The 19,382-nt window shown below is 40.3% G+C and overlaps 1 protein-coding gene across 1 annotated transcript in view; it reads right to left on the bottom strand.

The window, feature by feature from the left end:
• Positions 1-19,382, bottom strand: part of LOC144753612 (protein FAM107B-like) — a 98,888-nt gene that overhangs the window by 29,442 nt on the left and 50,064 nt on the right. The window contains exons 3-4 of the mRNA XM_078641249.1: positions 14,848-14,968; positions 9,584-9,728 (exon numbers count right to left, since the gene is read on the bottom strand). Of these exons, the coding sequence (XP_078497375.1) occupies positions 9,584-9,728; positions 14,848-14,968 (266 nt within the window). The remainder of the gene's footprint in view (positions 1-9,583; positions 9,729-14,847; positions 14,969-19,382) is intronic.

Here is a 19,382-nt window from a genome sequence, read left to right as displayed (position 1 = left end):
AAGGAGAAATGAAATTCACTTCAACAGAGAAAATTCTGACAGCGGTTCAAACTGCAGTAGCAAAAGAGAGAGCCCTCGCACAGGGTAAGCGCATAATGGTCGTTACTCCTGTACCTGCCTTAGAGGCAGTGACAAAAGCGAGCATTCCAACTGCTAAGGCTTTACATCCTAGATGGATAAAATGGGTTAATTCTCTTGCTGCAACAGACGCTGAATATGTTTTTGACCCTTATTTGAAAAACACAAGAATTTCTACAATACGAACAAGAATGTCCTCTGCCTACTGAAATTCTACCTCTAGAACAGTATGAATGTATAATTTATACTGACGGATCAGCACAGCCCGCTATTGGGGGTAAACAAGCATATAGTGCTACGTGCGCGATCATTAAAGGTCGCTGGCGCGATGGTAAATTCCGACCTATGATTACTACAACACAATCTCTAAGAGATTGTACAGCTCAGCGAGCTGAACTACAAGCATTTAAGATGGCGCTTGGAAATACTGATCGCAAATTCCCCACACTCATAGTGTGCGATTCGTATTATTGTGTTCAATCTTACAATGAATACTTGCAGAACTGGCTTCAAAATGGTTTCAAAGATGCAAAAGGTGGCACAATCAAGCATAAATTGCTTTGGGAACAAGTAGTTCAGTTACGACAAGAACTAGAAAAGACTCATGTGATACATACACTGAGTCATCAATGTGATGGCGTTCACGTTGCAGGGAATTCATTGGCTGATGAAGCCGCGAAGGCAGCTGTGCAAACGGCTTCCGTAGCTGCAATCACTCGTTCAAAAACTAAAATAGATGGCTAAATAATGCTAGCTGTCAATGCTTTAAGCAAAGACAGTGGTAAAACATTACCAAAAAGTTTTCCACTCAAATACTCATACATAACTAATGCAAATAATGTTCAGTTTGCTGGAATCCCTGGAGTGGGGGATAGAGTAATTCCAAACATGGAACATAGATTAGGACTAATCTTAGCAGGTGTTTCCGCCACAGTATCGTTATTAAAACAGAGACACTGGTGGCCGTGCATGAGGAAACAGACCCGAAACTATGTTTTGGAATGTGAAATCTGCCAGAAGATAAAAGTCTCTACAGTGAAATGTCCTGTGCAGACGCCCCTGTTAATCTCAGATAAACCATTAGCCTGCATTTACCTGGACCACTGCGGTCCCTTACAGAGGAATGGTAACTACAAATATATCATGGTCGCAGTGGATTCATGCTCAAGATTCATTTGGATGTGGCCTCAGTGCTCGGCTGACGCTCGAACTGTTATAAAAGATTTGCGAGTCTTTAGGGCACATACGCAGTCGGCACGCTACATTCTGACCAGGGTCCTGCATTTAGCTCTCGAGCTTACAAGGAGGCCATGGCCAATCTGGGTGTTGCACTTGCGGTACTCTAGTCCATTCCATCCTGAGGGAAATTTGGTAGTGGAGAGAAAAAACCGGGACATTAACCAATCTATAACAGCTAGCGTATTAGGATCGGGTGACAGGTGGGTCAAACATCTAATAAGTGTCCAATGTAGTCTTAACAATCTGCCAAGAAGTTCTCTATCGGGTATCACTCCATATGAAATCCTTTTTGGAACTAGAACGATTGTCCCGGACCTCGATTGTCACACTTCAGTGGTGGAACAAAAACCCTTTGATATCAAAGATCGTTTGGCTGTTTTGCAGGAATGAAATTAAATAAGATCCAGACAAATTAACATACTCCTGAAGCCAACAACCACTGAAGAAAAACCATCCGTCCCAGCAAGGCCTTTCTGGATTCCAAAGATTGAGGATCTAGTCAGAGAAAAGATTGCCGACAAGAAGGAATTTGGGCCTTCTTACAGACAACCCGTACCTGTCCTAGCCATCCACGGACAAAGAACAGTGATACTGCCGCTTCTTGCTGGTAAAAAGGAGAACAGGTTTGTGTCCATCGACCTGGTAAAACCACATGATGTGGCCGATCATAAGCAGTAGGCCAAGTGGACTCCAAATATGTAGCAGACGCCCGAATCTGGCTACTATCCAAGAGGTTCAAACTGAGAGACTCATCACCTTAGAAGAATCTGCAGTGCAAAATGAAGGACTATGCAACAAAGCTATGGAACTTGTACCTCTTGAGACCCAAATAACAGTTTGTCAAGAAACGCCTATCTACAATGAAATAGCATCTGACTATACAAATGTAACAAGTGATCAAGTGGTTCCACGATTTCAACGAATCCTGATGCAATCCCTACAATTGACAGAACTGCCTCTGGCTATTTAATCAACTTTGATACGTTTTACGAGGATCCCAGCGAACCTGAAACAACACCAGCAAAAAGAACTTTTAATGAACAAGCAAGAGAACTTTTTCATCGACTGGAAAAGACTTATCTGATTTCAGCATGGATTGAATTTTGGATTGTGTTGGGTGTACTTTTTCTTCTACTTTGGTTGACTCTTGTAATAACTTTGGGAATGCTGATAAATGGAAGATATGTTAAAAAGGACACAGCAAGTAAGAACATCAACTTACTCCTCAAGCCACACAAATCATCTCATCGTGAACAAAGAGACTTGTCATCAGTGAACATCACAGCCGCTCGTATACCTGGTGGTATAGCTTGGGACAGAACTGATTATGACATCTTTGGCCGTGCCGAGCTGTTGAAGATTCCACACCAATTTAAGATTTCCTTGAGTGACTTTGTTTCATCTAGTACCTTTTCTGATGATTGGGACTTCGAGACTATTAATAATATGTCAGACTTAGAAATGTCTGCAAAATTTACAAATCATGAAAACTTAGAATGTTTATCAGATTATGAACAAATGTATTGTTATAATCACTATGGTCATCATTTCGTGCATAAATCTGCAAATCCTAGAAATGTACTAACTTATAACCAATGGTAACATTGTCTGACGCCACCAAAGGGTAGCTCAAAAACATTTTATGGCAAATTTCCATACTTTTCAGGTTTTAAAGTTTCAAATCCAAAATCATTTTACTTTAAAAATGGTAATAAGACAGGAATGAAAACTATGTTGACAAATACTAAGCAAAGGTATTCTGCTGCCTTTTATGCTCAGCTGTCTACAATAGGTTTTGACTTTTGGAAAGACAACATTTGAGACAAAAACTGCCGGGGCACAAAAGACTGGCAAGTGCAGGGCTTGGAAGCTTTATTTAGAGCCTGCATCATCCCTGAATAACACTGTCCAACAGACATCTTGTCTTGGGTTAGCCAAGATCAAGGAGTTAAACAATCCGTCAATACCTACACCTACACCTGATAGTAAAAATACTACTGAGGGGGTGGTCGACGTACATACTATTTTGCATCACAACAGAACAGATCCAGATTGGAAAAAATGGTTAATCTGGCCCACAGACACAAACGACTGTCAAGATAGATTCCTGAAAAAGACACAAGGGTTCACATTCACTAGGCCATCTCCAAGTCATGTTCAGAGACAGCATCCAGGAATAGTAACATCATATAGTGTAGGGAAGCTGTGCCTTGAGTGGCTACAAAAATCTACATTTAAGGAAGTAAAACAACACTTATCTTCACTTAAAGATGGCGTTGTTCTGAGATACTTCTTACAAGGACCTACTAAACCGCGTCATCAACGTTTTATATACGTCGGTATCTATGCCATGTATAATGAAGCATGGAAGATTACGTAAGCAGAGACTGCAGAACGAATATGAGAAATTGATCGTATTAATTTAGAAAAAATCTCTCTCTGTAGTTGACAAAGGGTTAACGACTCTGTCATCCAGGATATATTCTTTGGACAGCATAGTATCCTCTGCCATAGAAATAATGGAACAGGACTTGCTCATGTTGCAACATGGTCAGTCGCAACTACGTTCTATAATGATATTAGGCTGGACGTTACAAAACCTTCGTTCAGGCTATGTGTCTTGGCGTTTAATCAATACAACGTCACTGTTTTCAGAATTCAATCTCACTGATAAACAGATGAAACTGGCACAGAGGAGAGCAGACTATACGGTGCTGAGCTTTGAAAACCTGGAAAGATTGCCATTAACTGTTTCTGAGAAACCAGCAACAGAATGGATAATACACGGTACAATCACTCTGCCTGTTACAATTTTCCATTTTCAGTATTGCTTAAAACATAAACCAGCAGGCCTATATGAAAGGTTGGGTAAAGAATACATCAAGACATCATGGGAATTACCTTACACATACAGATGTTGCAGTGGGGGGAAAGAAGTGTTTCTTAGTGGTAAAAATTGTGAAAACACACTAAGCGGTTCTCTCCTTTGTCATGGTATAAACTTACACGGGGCCTGTGATGGTTCCTATAACAACTTATCCTGCCACCTGCAAGGTTCACCAGTTGCAGTAATTGATCCAATTTTTTGACAGCCTTCTAATGGAAGTGACCTCATGTTGAATGATCACAGCTGCTGTGGCATGTTGCCAGGTTTAGCCTATCTCGTAACTGTGTCAGCCAAGGTCACTTGATGTATGCAAGTATTGTTTCCAAAAACCAAGACAGACCAGGTGTCGCAGTTATGTCTTTCACTGAACATCTCTTCTATACGAATTGATGCTTTAAGCAGAATGAAAGCCATTCTTTTACAAAAAACGGTGCCATTGACCTTGACCAAAGAGACGTATGATCTGCAAGTTGCAAGGATGTCAGCAGAAATAAATGCCCTTTTAACCACAAATTGCCCTATACATTTCTCAGAAATGTTAGGTCGTATCTTAAACATGTCTGATACGAGCGGTATTGTACATGTATTTAAGACAGTTTTTTTTGGGACTGTTAGCACCTTTTCAAGCAGTACTAGGCATATTTCCAAACTTTGTGCACTCTATGTTTGGCGGACTGCCTCTCGTTTTGGGACTCGCAGCAGGGATACTATGTTTGCTCCTACTGCTTCGATATGGCAAGCCAAGTCACCAGCAATACCCAGTTCACCATGGAGAACACTCTTCTGGTGATGAAGTGTCGTGAGCGCATAGTCCAAATTTTGAGCAAGGGGTTAGCAAACCTAATAAAGCAGAGTAGACAAACTTTGAGGCAGCCAGCAGGGGGCAGCATGAGATGGGAAGTAAACAGTAAACAACCTTAGCAGACGTCCATGATGGGAGTACAGCACAAGGAATTGATGAAGGAGAAGAGCAAAGTTGACAGAAATGAAGCGTTGAGATGGTCAGCAGGGGGCAGCGTGCAAGGAAGCAAGAACTAAATTCAACATAAGCCGACGGCCATGATACGAGTGAAGCAACAGAGAAATTGGTAAAAGAAAACAAAAACAAGCAAAATAGTCCATTTTTGTTGCAAAATAGTCCATTTTTGTGGCAATTTCTGTGTGCTGCGCATTGGATCTACCCCAGCACACCGTCACCCACCGTTGGCTGAGCCGCTGCTAGGGCCTGACGAGGTCCTGGTGCTGTCAAGGGGCACCTCTCTCTGCGCCATTTTGACTCCGTGCACGGTTGGAGTCGGGTTGTGACATGTTCCCCAGCAGTGGCTCTTTGCTAAGGGGTTCCTGTGTGAGAGCTCTGGCACTAGGTGACTGCACTGTGCGGCGATTCTGCACAGTGCAGTCATTGATGTGTTCAATATGCCCGGGCGTTGTAGGGCCTTATGTTGTGGAGATCTTGTCTTGTTGTCTTTGAGAGGATCTGATGCGGTTTGCCCCTTTGTTTTAACTTTATATGCCCCAGTCAATAGTATTTTCTTGTGGGTGCCTTTCTGAAGAGCTTCCTTGGTATCTCGCGTGTCTCAGCGCGGCCCACCTTCAGTGCGTAATTATTCTTCCCAGAGGGGGGGGTGTGATCCACAGCTCCCGGGGGCCCCACAGAGGATCAGGATCTTCGGGTTACTCTAGTAACGCGGTGCAGCTGTCCACTGATTGCCTGTCGGGGAGGCTCTCCCAAGCCTCAAGTTGAGTATTTTAGTCAATTTGCTTTGAATGAAAACATTGCTTTCAAATGCGTATAACACAAATGCTCTTTTCATGTACAACCATTTTGAATGCATTTTTATGTATTTTGGGTGGGGGATTTAACACATCATGTTTTAGATATGTTTTATGTGCCTAGAACTTAGTAATGTCGTACATAATAAAGTGGAGTGGGTATTGTATGGCGTTTTAGGATCTTAGTGACTTCTCCCAATTCCTGCCCTTATATAGGTACAATTCATATTGCCCTAATATAGGCATATAAATCATTCCCTTATTTAGACATAGCCCATGCAGTCCAAATACAGGCATGACTACTTCCACCCATACCAAAACGTCACGATTTCTTGGAAAATCGGCTTAAGCAGTCAGGGACCTCCCCTTGCTTGAATATTGATTTGGCCAAGAACTCATGTACTTTACATAGAACTACTATTTCCTTGGGGTTCTTTACTGACGTTATTATTCCCGACTTTACGTCAAACTAGGCACCTTCAAGGTATAAATATGCCTTCACTTGCTCTAGCAAGACACAGTGGTTCGGAGCAGTTCTACTATCTACTTGCCTGACGCAGCTCGCTACAGCAAGTGCCGAAGGAAACCGACCCTCCAGCTGACGCACTGATCGAGAAGCTGTCCTTTCTCTAGCTGGGAATCAGTTCCAATGTTTCCAAGCTTCCCTTGCAGGGTGTTGGGAAATCCAGTCCCAAGACAAGAGATACCAGACCTCCTTCATTCTAAACCAAGGTACAGAGCTGATTAGAACCTATGAGAAATCTTGGATAGATTCTTGGCAAAGAAAACCAAACCTATGCTACACAATACTTACTCCTTCCCGCCTACTAGACTTAGGTTAGGTACATTGGGGTCGGCGTATTTTAGAAGCACCAGTTAAGTACTTTTAACCATTGTTATTTATGTATGTATTTTTATATGGCTTAGAAACCATACAATGCTCTTACAGTATTATTTCATAATACTATTCTCTCTGTACGCATTATAATTTGCAGTCTGCATTACGATTGTAGCAGTTCACTTCTCTTGCATGAGAAAGAAGACTGTTCAAAAAACCTTTCTATTGAAAACACCCGTCTCTCTATTTCTCTGCAACTCTGTAGAAACGAAGCATGCACGATTGACTGAGTGAAATACTTATCTATTGTTTCCGCGACTCTGAGAGATATATTTCTTATTCTTGGGAAACAAAGTTGTCACGTTTATGCGGTTGTCAGAAACTAATCCCTTCTTGTATTCAATAAAGTTTCTAGTGACCTCTGAATTAGCTGGCACACTTACAATCCAGTTTAGTATATTCGATAGAGATCTAGTTGACCTCAGTCCTACGTCTAATCTATACGATATATTATTCCAATGCGCAGAGCCTATTGGGAATACAGGAACTACACTACAGCTTGATTTGTCATGGTTTTTGTAAAAAGTTATTGCTGGGGAAGGGGCTGGGCTATCACCAAAATAAAACAATTTTGCTGAAAGCAAAAATATTATTGATTCTCAAAAAGGCCACTCAGACGTCACTTCCACTGAATGGAACTGCTTTGTGTGCAGGTGTGCTCCTTGTGAAACAACAGAATACCATCACTCACCGAGAAGTTAGCCAGTAGCTAAAAAGGGCTGAGCAATTGCCCCATGCTGTGGTGAAAGGAAGATCAATGTGAATGACAGATCTAGGTACGAAGAGGGTTGGCTTAAAGTACCCATAAGTAAGTAATTTTTGTAAAATCAAAAGATTTTGGATAATGCCACACCTAAAAAGTACACTGCATAAAATGAATGCCACATCCATTTTAAAAGTGAAACTTGCTCTAAGATTGATACACCCAACATAGACAGATGGTCTATGAATTCCTCAAGGCAAAAAAGGGATAGGTAATTTCTCAATATCAGTAAAGCTCAAGGCACAGGTAGACAAGGAGGAGGCCTTATTTAAGTCTGTCCCCAGTGCAACCCCTCCCATAGTGAGGGAAGACTTGCACATAATGTAGGTTGGCAGTCTGATTATTTAGAGAATGGACATAAGCTATTATTCACAAGATACTGTATCAAGCATCCTTAAGAGTTTCTCCTTATCTTCCATGTCCCCCAGGTACTTAGCCAAATTCCTTGTGACGTGGGATTTAAAGACTGTCAATAGGCAATTCACTCTTTGTGTTGTTGATTTCTCTAAAATGTAGGCATGTCTGCCTTTTAATATAACATTACACGTCAAGTACAGGAGTAGAAAACGAATGAGGTCCTCGACGCCTTTTACTCGCCGGGTCCGACAACACATGCTAAATGATCTTGTAGAAAAAAGACAGACAATGCCATTAACAAACAATGTAAATAACCACTTTTTAGTTCTGATGTTAAAAATGTGATCAGGACACCACATCATGTCTTTAGTTAATAATTTTTGCTCAACCTAGACCTGGAAAAAAATGGAGTAAAGCATTTATTTCACAACTACTTCGTGTGAAACTTGTTTTTTTCCAGAAGATAATATCAAGTTCTTAATTTCGACCTGCAAATATTTTGACTAAACAAAATTGACTTGCACTAAGGTTTGCAGATGTAAAAAATTATAAATCTATAATTCGATGTGCATGTTTATCTTGATGATATACTGGTAAGTGGTATTTAGTTGATACATGATGAGTATGTCGACACTTCTGCCCTCACTATTTTGACATACAACAAAAGGATGGAAGTTTGGTTGACCCATTGTCAAGAAATATAGGAAGCACCTTGCCCCAAAGATTGATGGCATTAAAATATTATTGTAATGATAAAGATAGTTTCACAGTTATTTTTAACAAAGTGTTAAAGAAAAAAAATAACTTCAACCACTTTCTTAAAAGAAAAATACATGCTTGAAGAGTTGGTTGTATACGCTTACAATTGAGAGACTAATGGTTCAAAGTTACTGTGATAAGTTACCCAATTCAATATAAACCACATCAGTGGAAATGACTGTCATGGACTATAGTGACACCGTATCCAGAGTGACAGTAAGATAAATATAATACAATGTTTTTGATTCGGTGACTAGGCCTGTTCATCAATGGAGAATGATGGCTAAAATTCAGTTAGACTACACAGAAACCTCCACATCAAAGACCTGTAAGTATGTTAAATTGTCTTTGAACTAGAATTACCGTGGACACATGTGGTAAGGTATTGTGTAAGTCAGAGTCAGCAGAGACAGTAGAGGCTGTTGGGAGGAAAAGGAGGTAATGGAAGGCCAAACAGACCAGGTTTTGGCACAATTCTTTTTAATGGATTCTAAGAGATATTGCAAAGTAAAATGTAAGCAAAGTGTGCATTTTTCTTAATAGTACAAACATCTCACTTTAGAATGATACAGATAAGGATGGAAAGAACAGTGGTTAATTTAGAAAAGCTTAGCGAGTTGTTCACCAAGATACACGTGGGTTAAATACAACCAACTGCAAAGCCATGCAGCTAGGGGCGGGGATTGTGTGCATTAGTGCAGGACAGGAGGGTATGCCTTAAATGGTACCAATGACTATAAGAGCTTCTTGAGGAATGTTGAGTTCGTAAGGCGAGGTACAGCCAGCAGACAAATGAGACGTTGTGGAATTAAGTCTTGTATTGTATCACCTGTTCCAGCTGCTGTTGTCGCTTCCTAAGCTGTTCCTCAAGATCTGTCTTTGGCCTTAAGTCTTCCTCCTCCTTCCGGCGCTGACTCAACTTGCGTGTCTCCATCACTTTCTGCAGCTCTGGTTTAAGTTCCGGAGTCAGACCCCTGGGAGGGTTCAAAACATATCAAGTTACAGTGGGTTATAGCACATTAGCTCCCTGTCTTGGATTATATTTCTCAAATACCAAGAAGAACTGAGGTTACTTGCAGGATAGCATGTCTTCTCCCTATAAATTGTGCTTCAGTCCTTGCTGTCAGATGTAATACGTATCTGGACCAAAGCTGCCAGGCTATGATATACTGTAATACATTACTTTACTTTGCAAAACACTGATGGTGATTCAAAGGGTGGTGAACAACACTTTCCCTGACATACGGACATGTAACACACAGGCTCATTGTTTTGAATCCCTGATCACACGTATTTCACTAAGAGCAGCTCTATAGTTAATTAAGTATCATTTGACCACACCTTGCACCAAAGAGTCAAAGGCCTACATATAGCAGTATCAATGATGGTTCTAATGCCCAGATATATCATCATTGTTGCAGGCACATTTTGGCAACCTAAAGAGGGCTTTAAAAAAGAAATGTTAAGCCCCTCATCTTTTTTTGGTCTTCATCTTTTTAGGACTATATCTCCTCCTCGCTCTACACCATTAAATGCTGCTGTCTGAACCTGTGCTCTCTATACCTGCAGAGGTAGAGAGACTGTCTGAGATCCGACACATCTTGCGAAGGCTGATGTGGCTTCAGCGTTATGGATTAAGGTGAATCTATTGTCTCATTTTCTAAGTGATGACGTTCTTATTCCATCTAAGTGGATTACAAACAGTAGTTTAATCTTTATCTCATTTATATTTAAACCTTTCAACTTGAAGAAGGCAAAAACATACCTGTTCATTAGATTTTGTAAGACTACATATGCCACAAATAAAGATCAGTCACCTAGAACTACCTCTTTCCATGCTAAATTCAAGTAAATGGACTGTACGTATTGCTCACTTTTTCTCTAAACCCTGCTTGTAAATGGGAAAGAACATTCCCATCATCTCTCCACTCCTTTATTTTCTTTAACACCAATCTAGAGTAAAGCTTTTGGAGATTGTAAATGAGTCTAATAGGTCTGTAATTCTTCAGGCTAGACAGCCTTTCCTTTTTATGGACTGGTAAAATTTCAGCCTCAAGCCATGTTAAAGGCATTGGGCCCCTGTAGGGAGAACACATTGGCCACTGACTGAATGTAATAAACCCATACTGTTATCTCTAACTTAACACCTTCGCTGCGGCGGCAATTCCGCCGCAGCGCTAGGGGGGAGTGAGGGCCGTGCGGCGCTCCCATGCTCATTAGGGAACCGCTCCGTCACGAGCCTCGGCGCGCTGTGCTTGTGACGGAGCGGTTCCGTCACGGCCCCACCCACTCAATAGAACGCACCGCGCAGGCGCAAAATCAGCACCGCGCAGGCGCGCCGAGCGGGCCGCGACGGAACAGCTCCATCATCACCAGCACAGCGCGACCGAGGCTGGTGACGGAGCGGTTCCGTCACCAGCATGGAAGAGGTTAAATAAATGGACTGGAACTTGTCAGGTCCTGGTGAGTTTCCAGATTTTTCAAAATTTATGGCGTCATACGTTTATTACAATTTACATCAAACATTATAAATGATCCCTTGTCATTCATCAACAGTCATTGTAAATATGCCCATATGGGATAACAGACCGTGTATATCTAACTTATATTTGTCTTAAAAGTGTTTTACGCAAACTTCTGGGAGTACGTGGATCTCAGGAAAAGTGGCAGCAGGTAGGTTAACATAAGCAATTAAATACCAGTAAGATTTTCCTTATGACCCTCCTTGCTTCGAGTGTATTCCTCCTATTATTGCTCCTAAGAGCTAAGAGCCATTGGTGCTTTGAAGATTTACACTTACTGTAATGCCTTTCATGGGCTCCAAGGATCGATAATGTTGTAATATTCATCTTCCTAGTCAAATACCTTTGCAATTTAGCAAATGAACAAAGATGTATAACCAATATCTTATTATTACTTGTGGGATCAATTCTTTGTAAACCTTCAATAGCTGCAATGTCATTGAATATATTTTAGCTAACATGTTCTTGTCCAAAACAGTGCCCATTTAATTCCCCACAAACATTTTGTCACACTCAGTGCATTCTTTTGTCTAGGTAGACCCAAAGTTGCTTGTCCAGTACGTTTAAGTTTAGCTCTTACAAGGTTTTCACGCTTCAAGGACAGAACTAGTGGATCATGATCACTGTCCGCAAGAAACTCAACTTCAATTTCACTTATATTCCCTTTAGAGACCATTTTCCATTGTTAAACATTGGTAGAATACAGCCACTGCAAGGAACAGAAACTATGCCCAGTCATTCATGTAGCTACGTGAAGGACTAATGTCCTGGTGATCTGGATTTGGACTGCTTCTAATTCGGAGAACTTCCAGATCCTATCCTCTTCTTTTAATATATTTTGAACAATATGGATATGATCAAACCTCTATTTCAAATTTCCTGCTAAAGGACGGTATTATTGTTCGTTTTCTTCAAGTAGGTCTTCAAGGAGTCTGCTTAAAATCCCTATTGTAGGGGATTCCTTTGCACCACTATTGCCTCTGTTGAACATATTACATAGACTCAAACCTTCCTGGTCTGAAACTTTATCTTCAAGTGTTGAATATGATTAATGCCACGGTTCTTTTACTATTATCACACAATCTAAGTCTGCTTTTATCCACACAGTTAACCTCCGCAGTGAAGATCCATAATTGCAGCTGTTGCTCTGTGCACTAATTTGAAGTGCCTTCCATGCGACTAAGGAGTTCTGACTACATTTCCAAGAGCACACAAATATCAAACATTTTTATATAGATTATCCAGCTGAGGTTCTTGGTTTTGTTACTGAGGCCAGCAATATTCCATGACTCTATTCTTACATTTTTGCCCCTTGTGTCTTCTTCTTTGATGGCTCTATCATAGAATTGGGGCTTGCTAAAGCAATTCTAGAGGCATGAACAGTCATTTTACCAGCTGTAGGGCTGTGGTTTGATGCTTTCACACCACGTTTACTCCCGTAGGGCCACCTAAAGCAGCAAAACATGCATCTTGATGACATTACTGTCTAAGATTGGAGGTGGTATCAAGGACTTGAACTTAATTTTTGAGTTTGCCAACTTGCATTATTAATAGCTTCACAATCCGGGAGAATGCTAGTATATAGTGGTTCGTGATTTTAGAAACTTTATTTTATAACTTCCTTATCTTATTTTTTGAGGGGGATGCAAATGCTAAGAATTGGCTGAATTCAGTAATTACATCTGAAATTTAAATTGACCTATCTTACATAAAATACAAATCTATCACCTACACTTGGCACACATTGCTCTGCAATATGCACACTAATCTTCTACTCTCTTGTATGATTTGAACTTGAAACCAGAGATTACATTCTGATTTTTCAAGCACATGTTTAATAACTGTATCTTGTAAAGCGCTCTGATACCCTTTTGGGTCACGTCCGCGCTATATAAAACTTTATATATAATATAAAAATAAAATAAAATGAAATAACCACCCGTCTTACCAGTACCATTACAATGAGACTTGATGGACACACATAAAGGTCTACACAAGTTGTGTTCACCTCTGAGCTTTGTTAAAATGCAGCCTGGTTATGACAAATTTAGTTATGAACAAAATGTTAACTATTACTTTTTTTCTTGTCATTTTTTTTTTAGGGGAAGGATTTACAAAATTAATGCATAAACACTGCCAGACAATAGGGTGATTCTTGTTGACTCTGATCCTAATGACGCTGCCCCTCATGACTCTACTTTCTCTACAACCATCCATCATGCTTACCCAGTTTGAAGAATTCTGGGGTAAAATTGTCTCTCCAGGTGAAGTACATTCCTAGCAATGCTAGATTTAAATTAGTACAATTCATGTCTTACACAGAATGTGCCCAACTCCAAAAAGGATAGGATCTACCTATGAGGAACGGAACATCTGCAAGATATGGTATATCAGAAGCAGCCACAGCCTTCTTGATCATGGTATGGACATGCAGGATAATATCGCTGGAAGGGTATCCTGGAGAGCGTGCAATGGTAGCGGGTGATATAAATAAACACACCGTTAGGAATTGACTGTTTAAACCCCTTAACAGTAGAATATCATATGACTTTCCAATTTTAGGTAGAATACTTGCAAAACAGCAAGTCATAATTCATTGATTGGGACCACAGGGGCAACCGTTTCAAGCATGATTAAGAGACTTGTCTAAATGGGTGTTGGAGGAAGAGAGCTGGATGAAAAAGACAAGACAAGATGATACATTGTCAGAAGATTTGGTGGAATGGGCAGGAATGCTACAACATTTGACAGACTCACATGATACTAGACCACCCTGATGAAAGAGACCCAAGAGATGGGAAGTGGGACACTGGATGGCAACCATACAAGGTGGCCCAAAAGGTCAGTTCAGTGATCTTGAATCTTTAGGGGAAATGGTCAGTAATGGTCGAGGGGGAAGGGTGAGCGTTTAAGGTTTTAGGGGAGTGGGCATTTACAACCGTAATGTGCATTATCTTGCTTTTGCAGAACTATATACTGCTATGGACCCTACTCTGACCACTAAATAGAAGATATACAGTTGCACTTCACGTGGCTGACAACATAATTGTGCTACTATAGTGAAGTCAAAAATGCTATGTATCTTGAATATAGCAACATTGCAAAATGCTAAGGTGTCAAAAATGATTTGATATTAATAAAATGTTAACTTCCCAAAAATATCCCTCAATAACTCAACAGTCTTCAATCAGCTTTTGTTATACAGCGTTTTTGTATTCCCATAAATAAGCACGTACAATTTTGACAGGAAAGGTAACTGAGGATCAAAGAACAAAACGATTTAGGTAAGTAGGGACGCCAGTATTAGAATTCAGACACACTAGTTACACAGTCAACAAATTATTAACCAGGGCACATCTTCTCCCCTTTACCCCACCAATAAAAAGAAAAGCAAGCCAGCCAGAAGTTTCTTCTACAGAGAACCCAGCATTTAGGGTGGTCGCGTTTCCTGCCGTTACTAGCAGGAAGCATTCCAGTTGTTCAACTCTTGGTATGCAATGGCACTCATATTACTGGATTACAGTGAAATGAAACTGAACTATACGGCCACTCTCCCAGTGGGAGTACATACCTCCGGTGAGTGAGGAGAAGCTCTCTGTGCATCTCTCTGTGACTCCTCGAATCTTTCACTGGGTTCAGAAGCTTCCGAGGCCTGATAAAGTCATCACCTCCAGTCTCCGAAGTGCTGCGCTCTGCCTCAGGGAATAACCATGGCCAACAGTTAAAGCACACTATTGTTCTTCACACCAAGGAAGACTGTTGAGGAAGATATTTAGGAATGCTAGAACCAAAATGCAGTGCTTAAAAAGCACTGCTGCTGGCGGATAAAATATTTTCAAACTCTGTTAACATGGGAACATTGTAGCTGGTAGAAAATATATTTTTCAGTGTCTCAGTCTAAACATTGTGGCTGATAGATGAGAAATGTATCAAACCCTGCTAACATTTAAACACCGCAGCTGTTGAGAGGAGATGTTTATCAAGCCTTCTAAAATACAAAAGCTGGTGTCTTGTGGTAATGGCACCATGTTTCCAGTCATGACCTTAAACTTTGGAACTTGAGGTGTTCTGCGATTGTAGTCATGAGTTGATTTCATTAACCCAATTTGACTGACACACACAACTTATAACAATGACTTTAATAGAAAATCCCAGAACTGGAAACCTTTTGCCCTGGTGAAAACCCTATTTGGAGTTGAAAGAAAAGTTCAACTTGAGTTACACACACCTGTCAAGATTGTAGTTCAGTAGGACTGCATGCCTCAGGTAAAAGGGCTTTATTTCATTAACAACCATTGTCAACTCTATAGACCAATTAAGGGGTTTTCAACTCCTCGGAGGCAGAGAGTGTCACTATCACTAAAACTGTACACAAAGCACCATAGATCAATGCAGTGTGTCTGCACAATTCACATTTAATGATCATTTTGAGAATTGTGTCAGTGTTCATAGCAATTAATTCAAGCCAACGGAGTCTGATATAATCCATACTCAGCGCCAACTCCTTCGCTAAGGCGGAGGAGCGTCGCGCCACAGGAAAAATAAAATGTTAATAACTCCATGTCAGTATCAAATTCCTTCAAAACGTGGTATTAATACTAGGATGCTGGCGCCTCTAGGTAGAGTTACACAAGCTGATTAAGGTTAATAATATTTATATGGTACGGTGCTGTAAGGTGTAGAGAACCACCCAACTCCACAAACTACGAACCTCAACTCAGTACACAATATACTTCACTCCCCAGCACACATCAAGTTTGCAAACAGGTTTCCCTATTGTGATTGAGAAAAATTAATTGTATCATCATCATCTATGTGAAGAGACAAGTTTCAACTGTCTTCAAAATATAGATTGTTGTTCTGATAGTGAAATGCATTGTATGAATCCTACTATGAACTTCTGAAATACACCCCGTGCTTTGTATAAACTCACTCATCCAGCCAATGCAAGCTTAGCGGCACGAGAGAAATGTGTTGGTTGCAGCCATCTTGTTTTTTTGTATCAGTTGTAAATATAGGATCTTGCCTGAATTCACTACATTTGAAAAAAGTTGCTTTATGCACTGTCCTGTGTATCGCCATGGACACTTCTAGGAGAATGCTGTGCACCCCATTCCCATTAAGCATTTGGAGACAGACAAAATGTGGGGAGTTGGTTCAGGCTTGCTAGTATATAGACCATACACTTTTTGTAGATTTTCGAGTTTTGTGGTGCACAAATTATCTATGCCGCTTCAGTGAATTGGAACAATAGGCAACAGTAATGTAATTTCTCACAAGCATGACAGTTAATGTCAGCCAAATGCAAAGATCATGCATTCTTTAATCACTCTGAAGATCATTTAAGTTTGTTTCCGGAATTTACTGAACTGAAGATACCAAGCTTCCATTTGGAGATGTGAGTGAAGCAATTCCAAAATTTGGGGCATTTGGCATTGAAGGATCTTTCACTATACTTTAGTCTCTTTACATTACTAGAACTCTTGATTGTTGGCTGACAGTTTATTATTATGTTCCTAATGTCTGGACCCTCAAATCATTCATCAGTTACCTCAACACCCTTTAGGAACAACTACTCACTTTTGTCTCGCTCATTACCCTCATGGGACACAATTTAAGCCTACAGATACAAACACATATCATGCTGGTTCCTCAGCTCCTTCTTGACCACAGTCTTGTCAAACTGATGTATCTCTCATTCACTTACAGATAATCCCACTTGACCTCATATTTATCTTGAAAGCCGTCAGTTGGCCTATCTTGAATTATTCATCCTTCAGTCATGCTCTCATACACGATGGTTATGCCTCTACCTGCCTCTTCCACCAGCGCAAATCCAATTGTCTCCAGACACAAATATATTGATTCCTTCTTCACTTATCTTACCATAGAGCAAAAAATATTTATCCACCCTTTCAACAACCACACTTCCCACTCCAAATATTTACCTCTTAAGCAACCAGTATATAGACATTGATTTCTATTCATGTCCAAGCCATGAAAAACTGGTCTGAGGTCTCATTAATTGCTCCTCTCCCTCTCTATTCTCTTAGATGAACCTCCAGTCTTTCTTCCAGTGCCTACACTCTGACATCCAGTTATATATCAAACACCTCCCTCCCTACACCTTCAGTGATTAAGCTCCTTTGCATTCCTAAATCTTTGAATCTGCATTGTCTTTAATAGGCTCTCCCTGTATCTATCCACTGATACTGTAATTGGACCCCTCCAGTCAAGTTTCCATACTGTCCATTCCACAGATTCAGTACTCACATGTGTCTTCAAACATGTCCACACTATCGATTGTCTCATACTGACAACCTCTTCAGTTGAATTGAACACTGAGAATCACTTGACACTGCTCAGAATGTTCCTCATTTCGTATTACAGGAACAGCTTTTTTATTTCCATGCAGTGAACTGTCATAAGCAAGTACTGGTGTCATAAACAAGTGCCTACTCAAGGCAGCAACTCACAGCGATCCTACATTAATTGGGATATTGTTTTCAACTTTAATACAATGAGAAAGTGCCTGATCAGGTGATCCATTTGACCCTCGTATTTCCAGCAATAATCATTTTTCTGAATTCTTCCCATCATATCTAAATTAGATCATGCTTCATAAAATATTATGTCTTGATGATGACCCTTATACTAGTTACGAGGGTTGAAAAGACTTTAAAGATTATGGCAATTGGAATAAAGTGCTAAATAAGCTTATATGGTGTCTGAGTTCTCATGACCCAAACACGGCAAATTTATCAGAGCTACTGCTGTTCCTTTGCTGCTTATACTATACACACTTTGCACTTTTTAAAACCATCACTCACTGTGTGATCACCTGAGCCCACAAAACCCTTTGAAGCAGTAAATATATTCATACTTGTAATTTTAGAAGAGCGGCAAATGTGAAGATGCAACCAAGCCATTACATAAAAGGTATCCAACACCATTTTTGTCTTGGTTCTCTACGTTAAACTTGGCTGTCTTGTTATTGGTTAATACTTCAGCCTTGGTAAGCATGTACTCAATGTCACTTGGCCAATGCAGTTGGCAACAGGGAGGATCACTTCAGGTTTGAGATACTTCTTCTGATATTCAGGTTTGAGATACTGCTGTAAGCACCAGTGAACCTTAGGGTAGGAACCTTCCTCCCACTGATACCGGCTCCCCAAACCAGGGCTGAAGGACCTTCGAAGCAATGTGCTATGAATAATTAACTGTACTCTTCACTATTCTTCTTCAAAATCTGCCCCATCCCACACCTTGCATTCATGCGGCTGTAAGCCTCCGCTAGACAGTTAACTCTTTTTGAAGTAGATGGGAAAAAGCCTCTTTATCTAAAGCTATAGCCTTTCTTCCGGATTCTTCCCTTCGACCATATTTTCAGTCTCCATCTTCCCTGATAATAAAGCCAAGAATATATATCATCCTGGCTTCTTTAATGTCATAAAGAAGGAAGAGAAGATGAAAGTGACGAACACAAGGCAAGCAAAACTTGTATGAGGAGTAATGAAGATTACCAGCAAGTAATCAGAGCACTGTCTCCTCTTCTGTCTTTCTCAAACCATTGCATATGTTCATGTGGATATAACAGAGCTCAAGAGTAGTACACAATACAAGGATATACAAGGATAGAATTGGTTCAAATGAAGGTTCTTGCAATCGTTGGGAGACTCTAGAAATAGCCCACTTAGGTAAATAATAATCAATTACATATAACGATAGACCAAAATACAACTATCAACTAGACCTTTGGAGGAGAAAGCAACTATACAGAATATCTTTTTGGACCACTTTATTTACTCATTTATCTTGTTCTAGAGGAAGCCACATTTCGTAGTATGATTAAATTCACCCCTCCTCTGGTTCTGCTGTTACAAAGTCAGGATTTTTAGGTTTCTTGTCATTCTTGTTGCTGTTGAATCTGTAATTGAGATTTCTCAGCAAGTACAGATGCAAACTGGGCCACAAAAGGGATGCGCAGTCTCCTGAACCTCCCTTGATTTGAAATAGACGAAAGATCTTGATTAGAGAGGATGGGGTTGGAATATATTCAGAATCTTTTGTTTATCTGTGGATTTCTGGCACCATTGTTTGAGTTTA

This window comes from Lissotriton helveticus, chromosome 5_1, assembly GCF_964261635.1.
Source record: "Lissotriton helveticus chromosome 5_1, aLisHel1.1, whole genome shotgun sequence".
Lineage (NCBI taxonomy): Eukaryota > Metazoa > Chordata > Amphibia > Caudata > Salamandridae > Lissotriton > Lissotriton helveticus.
This window is presented reverse-complemented; position numbering and strand designations above follow the sequence as displayed.